Here is a 7,999-nt window from a genome sequence, read left to right as displayed (position 1 = left end):
TCATTAATTTATTTCAAATGTTCATATTTTTATGGGTGGAGGAGTATAATATTTTCAGAACGAGTGAAAAAATAAATGTGCTAACGGCAATGAAAGTAATGTTCTGGATGGAATTAATTTTAAAGAACTGAATGTATTAGCATTGTTTTTAATTTTAATGAAGACAATATCCTACTGTATTATTCATCGAATGTTTACAAACAAATTTAGGCATGTTTCATACAAAATGTTTTACCTTGTTTCAATTTAGTACAAAAATATTAAGTTTACATATTTCATACAAAAAGTTACATTAATATTTTAAATTAATACATTCCGTTAAATATTTTAAATACTGTTAGTTAGTTTATAATTTGTCCAACTTATCATCATAATAAAAGAATAATTAGAGATTTAATATAATTAATCACTCTAAAAAATAACAATTAATATCAATTCTTCCGGTAATTGATTGTGGTTTAAAAAAAATTTGTCTCTCAATATACTTTATTTTTTTATTGTATTCTTTATAGAACACAATATAAAATAAGTCCATATTTCGTCTTTACAAAATGGCTAATTTGAGCTTCAAACAGTCAATAAGTCAATATTTAATTTTTTTTACAAAAAAGATTCAATATCGTTTTAATTGTATTCTCCATTGTTATATGAGAAATCTTCGGCAATAAAATGCAATTTGCTAATTTGATGGTGAAGAGTGATGATTTTTTTCTATGCGTGAGTAATAAAAATAATTATGTTTGAAATAATTAATGGAAAGTTTTAATTTAAATTTTTTTGTACAAATTTGAAATTTTTTGTACAAATTTTTTAGAGTTAACGGAATGTATAATTTTAAACATTAAGTAAATATTTTATATAAAATATGTAAACTTAGTATTTTTTATAGTATTAAATTGAAACAAAAGTACAATATTTCGTATGAAATATGTAATTATCCCACAAATTTACCATAATTGGTTTTGGACTAACGTACACGTAACATACGGATCGATAAAAATAAATTAAATTGGATAATGGATTATGTGTGCAATTAAAGGAATCAGATCCAGATTCCATGCCCAGTCCCCAACGTGAACTCAACTGATCGTCTTCACCGCGTTGACACTCAGTTCATTTGTTCTTTCCAATTTCTCCATTTCGATTCCAATCCACAATCTCATTCAAATCCCCAATGAGATTCTGATTCCAACTTCATTTCCAATTGAGTTGATTTCTCCTCTTCTTCCGGCTAAATCCCCCAATTTTTGAAGAACAAAAACCGTCAATTTTCGCACGAGATCCAAAAGGAGAAGATCTATTTCCATGGCTCTTAGAAGGAGGCAGCAAATCGGGAAGCCAGACGGCGGCTTATCCTTCACTTACGATTCTCCGCCGGCGCCCTCCGCCGACAGTTCTTCCTCTTCTTCTTCCGCCTCCTCGCTCGCCACTAAAGCTATTAGAGCGTCTTCGGCGTACAGGGAGTCGTCGCTGTCTTCTGTCTACGAACAGTCGGCTCTTTCTTCTCCGCGCGGTTCTGCTCCTTCCGCTGCTAATAAGGTGCGATTTTGGCGTTGCTATTTTTTGAACTGAAGTTGTTCCCTCTTCTCTCTCTTCTTCTTTTAGATTTGAGTATATTGTTTTATAATAGCAAAATGTGTTTTTCTGTTACCTAATATGAGTGTACGGTGCAATGTTCCTCGGGGTTTGATGTTTTGTGCTTCTGAATGATGAATGTGAGATCAATTGACAACCTTTGTCGCCGGTACAATTGCATCTGCAGGGTTTGCATTTCCAATATGTTGTGGAATGTAGGATTTGCTCTAGGTTGGATATTTTCCCTGGATAATAATTTTAGTGACGCTATAGATAGATGAAGTGAGTGGGTATGACTTATGCATTCATGATAGACTCAAGCAAGTAATCTCGTTTCCAATCGATACTTGGTTGAATTCTTATAGAATGATCTGAACTGGGACACGTATGGAGAATACATGTTGGATTGGGAATTCCATTGAAATTTTACTGCCATGGTTGTATTTGGAAATGAAAGGTACAATTATGAAAATTTGTGGATCTTGGAATAAGCAAGAAACTTTTATCATAATATCATTTGATAACTTAACTTTGGTACATGCTTAAAGCTAAGAGATTATGCAAGTGAGTTGATGGGTTTAAGGGTTTTGGTGCAAGGGTTGGATGGCCTTGGATTTGGTGGTAGGATGTGTTCTAGCCAAATATTTCCACTTTTCATCCTTATTCCTTGCCTGATGGTTGTTTTCTATAGTTATATAGTCTTATATAGGTAGATCCCACTATGGTTCCCAAAAGCACTCTAATACTCTGTAAATGTACCAAACCACCTTTTGTGATAGTAATACATTAAGTAACAAATTCTAACACTCCATATCACAAGGTGGATATTACCCTTAATTCTAGGCATTAGAAACTTTGTTAAGAGGTTGGTGGCTTAATTTATGATATTGAATAATCTATCTGAATGCACTCTTCCACCCATGCCCGAACCAGTTTCCTTCTCCTTGGCTTTCTGTAGTACTATCTCTCCCCACCTAAACTAAAACCTCTCTTTAATTTCTCTCTGTGTGTGTGTGTTTCAATTCAATGAATGATACATCATTACATTCTGTTATTATAATTTCAGAATTATATACTCCCCCCGTCCCACTCTAGTTGACAAATTTTCCTTTTTGGGATGCCCCACTCTAAGTGACACATTTTCCTTTTTCGGGTGTCCCACTCTAAGTGACACATTTCTTAAAAGAGAAACATCACACTCTCTACTTTATTCTCTCTCCACTTAACTCACAAAATAACACTGCACAATATCCCGTGCTAAATAAGAAATGCTCCACTTAGAGTGGGACGAAGGGAGTATTAGTTAATATTGTATATCGATTGAATTCGATTAAGCTATTGACTTGTTCTTGCAACCACTTCATTTATATAGGTTAGTGAATTTTGATTTAACACAAACCTATATTGATTTGATAATATTATGGTGTTGTTGGAGTACTAGATTGATGGTGCAGATCTCTACGATCATCTTATACCTGCTGAAGTAATATTGTCAGTATTAAATATAGGATCCATACATCTATGACCATGCACCAAAGAAGAGCATAAATGAATCTAAGCAAGGATTCTGGGGGACGCTTGCTCGTAAAGCTAAGTCAATTATTGATGAAGATGATGATACAGCTCAGCAACACGAGACACCCACAGGGACTAATTTTGAGTCATCTGATAGAAGCAAAAAGGATCAGGTGTGAAAATTTTGCTTCAAAATTTCAGCAATCTGAACATACTGAATGTCACAAGCACATTAACTTTATGAAGGACTGTGAAATTTATAACCTTGTTTTATAAAAATTTTCACTTTTTCACATGACTCTTTTACGCAACTTATTTCTGTTCTCCTTTCTTCAGTACTATAGCACATATAATTCTACTGACAACCGTCGAAAGACTGAAGGTCCTGGGATACAGAAGGGACTAGATGCTATTGCTTCATCCCTTAATTATATTGGTGGCACTATTGGAAAATCTCTTGAGGTAGACTTTTGTTCTCTTGTTTCTGATTCACTGGCAAGAGTATGCTTTGTCATGTTATGTCTTTTAACTCTAGTTTTATGCTTTGGTGGAGATTTTATTGATAACTGTTCTACATAATTAATCAGACAGCCGCTGCTGGTATCTTAAAACTACTTTTTTGCCATAAGTCACTCAAAATTAAACATTCACTCTACTTGGTTGCAGGAGGGTATCACAGCCGTTGAGAACCGTACTGCAGGCTTAATTCAAGAGACTCGTAAGATTCAGATAAGAAAAAAGAATAATAACTCTGGATCACAAAACCAGGTGTCAAATTTTGACAGCCTGAGACGACAACCTTTGCAACAGAGTCATGTGCAACCTGAGAATCACAGTACAGTCGAAATACAGCTGAAGGCATCTCGCGACGTAAGGTTGCAACTCTGTAGTGTTAGTTTTAGAACACGAGAAATTTTTAAGCTAACACAATTTTTTCCTTTATGCTATTTTGTCTAGTCCTGCATTTTGAACCAATGATGCACACTATAATCTCTGCCGTATTAATAAAACTTTTACAGTGGTATCTAATATTAATGGAATTATGTTGATTATACTGTATTCAATAACTTGTATGAAAACGTATGATTGTGTTCAAGATACGTTGGATGCTTATTCAGTTAGAATGCACAGAATGATTTATAGAGATTATTGCTTGGTATTATGAACACAATAAATCGAAAACAAGTTATGCTTGATCAGAGGAAACAACATAGAGAAAGAATACATTTAAAGAGAGCTTGTATTGGTCTCAGATAGCCTCTATGTGAACTCTTAATTGATTATACCATTCCTACTGGTGGAACTGGCAAGTTCAAGGGGAACCCTGCAATAAAAAATGGGTTTAAAACACTATCTTATTTTAACTTTGTCACAAGATGAGTAATCAGCATCTTCTCATTTTCCTTCTAATCTTGTGTCTGCCTCTGTCATGTCAGATTGCTTCTCTTTTTTGAAATTTCTGATCAGAAATCCATCTGCATTCTGCACTCATTTGTGCGTGTGTCATTGGTTGCCTTTATGCTTGTCAGGTCTTCCACACAACTTGTTTTGGTGGTAATGTGAAGTATATAGTATATATTGTTGGTCACTAGAAGCATCTGATCCATCTAATTTCATGAAGCTGCTACTTACTGTTTGGAAATCAGAATTTTGGTAATATTTATTAGATGCATGATAGTCTCTGTTCCAAACTCTCAGGTTGCAAGTGCAATGGCTGCTAAAGCAAAACTTCTAATGAGAGAGCTGAAGACAGTCAAAGCTGATCTTTCTTTTGCGAAGGACCGATGTGCCCAGCTAGAAGAAGAAAACAGAATGCTTAGGGAAAGCCGTGAAAAAGGAGACAACACAGATGATGATGACTTGGTAAGTAATCTCTTGCCAAAAGAAGGATATCCACCCTCTAAGGAGGGGGAGGAAGGTTTAAAACTTAAATAATGAAGATTTAAAATCTGAAAACCTTGACCTTGGTCCAGTGTCATTTGTCCCTTTTTTTGAAATCCTCCTCCGTGGTTTTTTCATATCCAAATCATTTTATCAAATGCCTCTGTCAATTTCCCAAACATCATGATGGATCGAGCTATCATCCTTAATTTTATTTCGAACTCTCATGTTTGAAGATATCAAAGGATGTGTATATTTTATGTGCGAATATGTGCTGTATCCAGTATATTTGATGTTTTGCGGACAATTTGTCAAAGTTCTTGAACCATAAACAACTATATTAAAATCTTGTTGGAGCTCAAAAACAAATAAAATTCCGCAACATATTTGTATCTTGTAGGGCCTCTACCTTTTGTTAGTCAGTTGCTTACCAGAAATAGAAATATCATTTGTTGGGCCAAAATCTGAAGTTTCCTAATTCCTTACACAATTATGTATCTGAGAGTCTAGTTACTGTTGCCCGAAGTTTCATCATTTAAAAGTGATGGTGATATTTTTATTTTACTTGAAAATCGGTGATGTTACATATATTTGTTTACAGCGCTGTATAGGGTGCTTTGTTTTGATGCCTTGTTAAGTTTTAACCACAATATTCACAGCAGCTTAGGTGTTTGTAAACTTCACATTCCCCTAATCCATCATATATTAAAAGGGGGTGGTTCATTCAACTGCTAGTACAGATTTGTTCTGGATTTATAAGTACGTAATTAACAAGTGAGTTGCAATATTGTTTATCAGATAAGGCTCCAACTCGAGTCCCTTTTGGCTGAGAAAGCTCGACTTGCCCAAGAGAATTCCGTCTACGCACGGGAGAACCGTTTTCTAAGGGAGATTGTCGAATACCATCAACTTACTATGCAGGATGTTGTGTATTTTGATGAAGGTAGTGAAGAGGTCACGGAAGTCTACCCCATCAAGTTAACCACAGCCACAAATACACAACCCTCGTCAATCTCTCCAACTCCAACAGTTCCCCATGGGGCAATGTCCAAAGCACAGCAGCATGTCTCTCTCAAAACTTCCCCATCCGAAGAGCTCCAAGAGGCTCCACAAACTATTGGCGTGACCAACCCGTATGTTCAGATGCCTTGAGAAGATGTTAGAAAAAAGTTGAATGGATCTCAGCTACGCGTTCTCATCCTATCCATTTATAAATGTAGTTGAGTTGATCTCAGTCTCTCATTTTTGTGAATTTGGATTTTTTTTTGGTTTTATTTCTGTAAATTATTGTATTTCTGATGATCTTCCTCTCATTTGAAGCGCCTAATATGCTCCGATGATTTACTTGGTTTTATTTCTTCTTTTTCCTATAGAGAGAAACTGGTCCAACACTTGTAAGCGTGTCTACTTTTTATGACATTATGAAATTGGCGATTGGGAACTGTAAATTTATATCTTCATCTTGATGAAGCAACTGTAATTCTGCCTACTCTACTTATCTTGCATTCTGTACTGAAATGATACTCCCTCTATTACAAGTCCACATTTAACATAAATATGGGTTTTATGAAATATAGTAAAAAGGAGGTGTGAAAAGGTCAGTGGAAGGTGGCTCCTACTTTTGTATACAACCTTCGTCCCTTAAAAATAGAAACTATTTTCATTTTCGGTTGTCCCTTACAATTATAAATTTTTCTAAACGTTATATTTTTGGACATGGACCCTATAATCCACTGACACTCTTTCCACTACTTTTTCTCTTCTTGTATGTTACTTTATCTATTTTTCTCAACATCTCTCTTACTTTACCAATTCTACATTAAAACCTATGTTGTTCCAAAAAAATTTATTTTGAAGGACGGAGGTAGTATTAGTATTACAATGAAATGTGAGTGAAATAAAATTGGTGGGATGTGGGATTCATTACCATAAATGGTAAAAAGTAAATGCGACTTTTATTGGTGGATGGACGAAAATGGAAAAATGGGACCTTATTGGTGGACGAAGAGAGTAATATTTTTCAGTTTACATGCATGGTGGTGTGGGCCCAAATGAATTATTTAATAATTTTGCCCTTTTAAAAAAATTATAGGGGTTGGAGTAATCCAGATGCCCTTCGATGTTTTGTCTTGACATGTTGACAAGTTTTACATCTTTCAACATAAGCTGCAAGGTTCCTTTACATATTCAGCCACCAAAACATCATTCTCAAGTTTTTATACATTCCTAGGATGAGTAGTGTATGTCCGTGCAATGAGCTTCACCTATAATTTCTTTACCAATTTATCTTCTCAAGGCACGCAAATCCTGATTTCATACATCAACGCATCATACTTGGGGCTCCATTCCTATTTTTTCCCTTTATTTTCTCGAGATAGACATCTTTATGTTGAGCTTCAATGATTCGACCATACAAGTGAGGCTTCATTATCAATGTAGCTATACGTGTACTTGTGCTGATGATATGTTCTTGTTTAGTTATCAAAGAACCCAATTATACTCAGTTCTTTTGGTTAGCGCATCAGAAACAACGTTTGCTTTTCTTGCATGGTATTGAATGTTACCGTCGTAATCTTTGATTAGCTCCAATCATCTCCATTGTCTCATATTGAGCTCGTTTTGATCGAACAAATACTTTAAACACTTGTAATCTAAGTAAATAAAACATTTTCCGGCATACAAATAATGTCTCCAGATTTTTAATGCATGCTGGTCATCAGCTAATTCCAAATCATGTGTTGGGTAGTTGTTCTCATGTTGTTTCAGCTGACGTGAGGCATATGCAATCGACTTCCCATTCTGCATTGAACCAGAGGCGGACCCACTAAGGGGCATGGGGGGCCCTTGGAACCCCCACTCATTTTCGATGTTCCTATATATATAGTATTCATAAATTAATTAGCAAGTTAGTCCATAGCTTAGTTGGTCAATTAGTTGGCCAAGTTACAAGGATGTCACGGGTTCGATTCTTTGAGGTTGCGAATATATGTTTATTTTTGGGATTTTCTCAAAGCTAGGGCAACTAAAT

At 35.2% G+C, this 7,999-nt stretch overlaps 1 protein-coding gene across 1 annotated transcript; it reads left to right on the top strand.

Annotated features, from left to right (window-relative positions):
- Positions 1-1,047: 1,047 nt before the first annotated feature.
- Positions 1,048-6,419, top strand: LOC125185699 (zinc finger CCCH domain protein). Its single transcript, XM_048082277.1, has 6 exons — positions 1,048-1,539; positions 3,084-3,263; positions 3,427-3,552; positions 3,757-3,960; positions 4,789-4,953; positions 5,770-6,419. Exons 1-6 carry the CDS (start codon positions 1,306-1,308, stop codon positions 6,121-6,123), a joined length of 1,263 nt encoding a protein of 420 aa, XP_047938234.1. The 5' UTR covers positions 1,048-1,305; the 3' UTR covers positions 6,124-6,419.
- Positions 6,420-7,999: the final 1,580 nt, after the last annotated feature.

Source organism: Salvia hispanica, chromosome 1 (assembly GCF_029641045.1).
Source record: "Salvia hispanica isolate PSC_SH4W2 chromosome 1, Shi_PSC_v1, whole genome shotgun sequence".
Lineage (NCBI taxonomy): Eukaryota > Viridiplantae > Streptophyta > Magnoliopsida > Lamiales > Lamiaceae > Salvia > Salvia hispanica.
Note: the sequence above shows the minus strand (reverse complement) of the source record. Positions and strands in the feature narration are given on the sequence as shown.

What these genes read in the sequence shown, in the direction of transcription:
- LOC125185699 (XM_048082277.1), top strand. Translation starts at nt 1,306, where the DNA reads ATGGCTCTTAGAAGGAGGCAGCAAATCGGGAAGCCAGACGGCGGCTTA. An exon ending in CTATTGGAAAATCTCTTGAG is followed by an intron (nt 3,553 to 3,756) that starts GTAGACTTTTGT and finishes ACTTGGTTGCAG; the next exon opens with GAGGGTATCACAGCCGTTGA. An exon ending in AGCTGAAGGCATCTCGCGAC is followed by an intron (nt 3,961 to 4,788) that starts GTAAGGTTGCAA and finishes CCAAACTCTCAG; the next exon opens with GTTGCAAGTGCAATGGCTGC.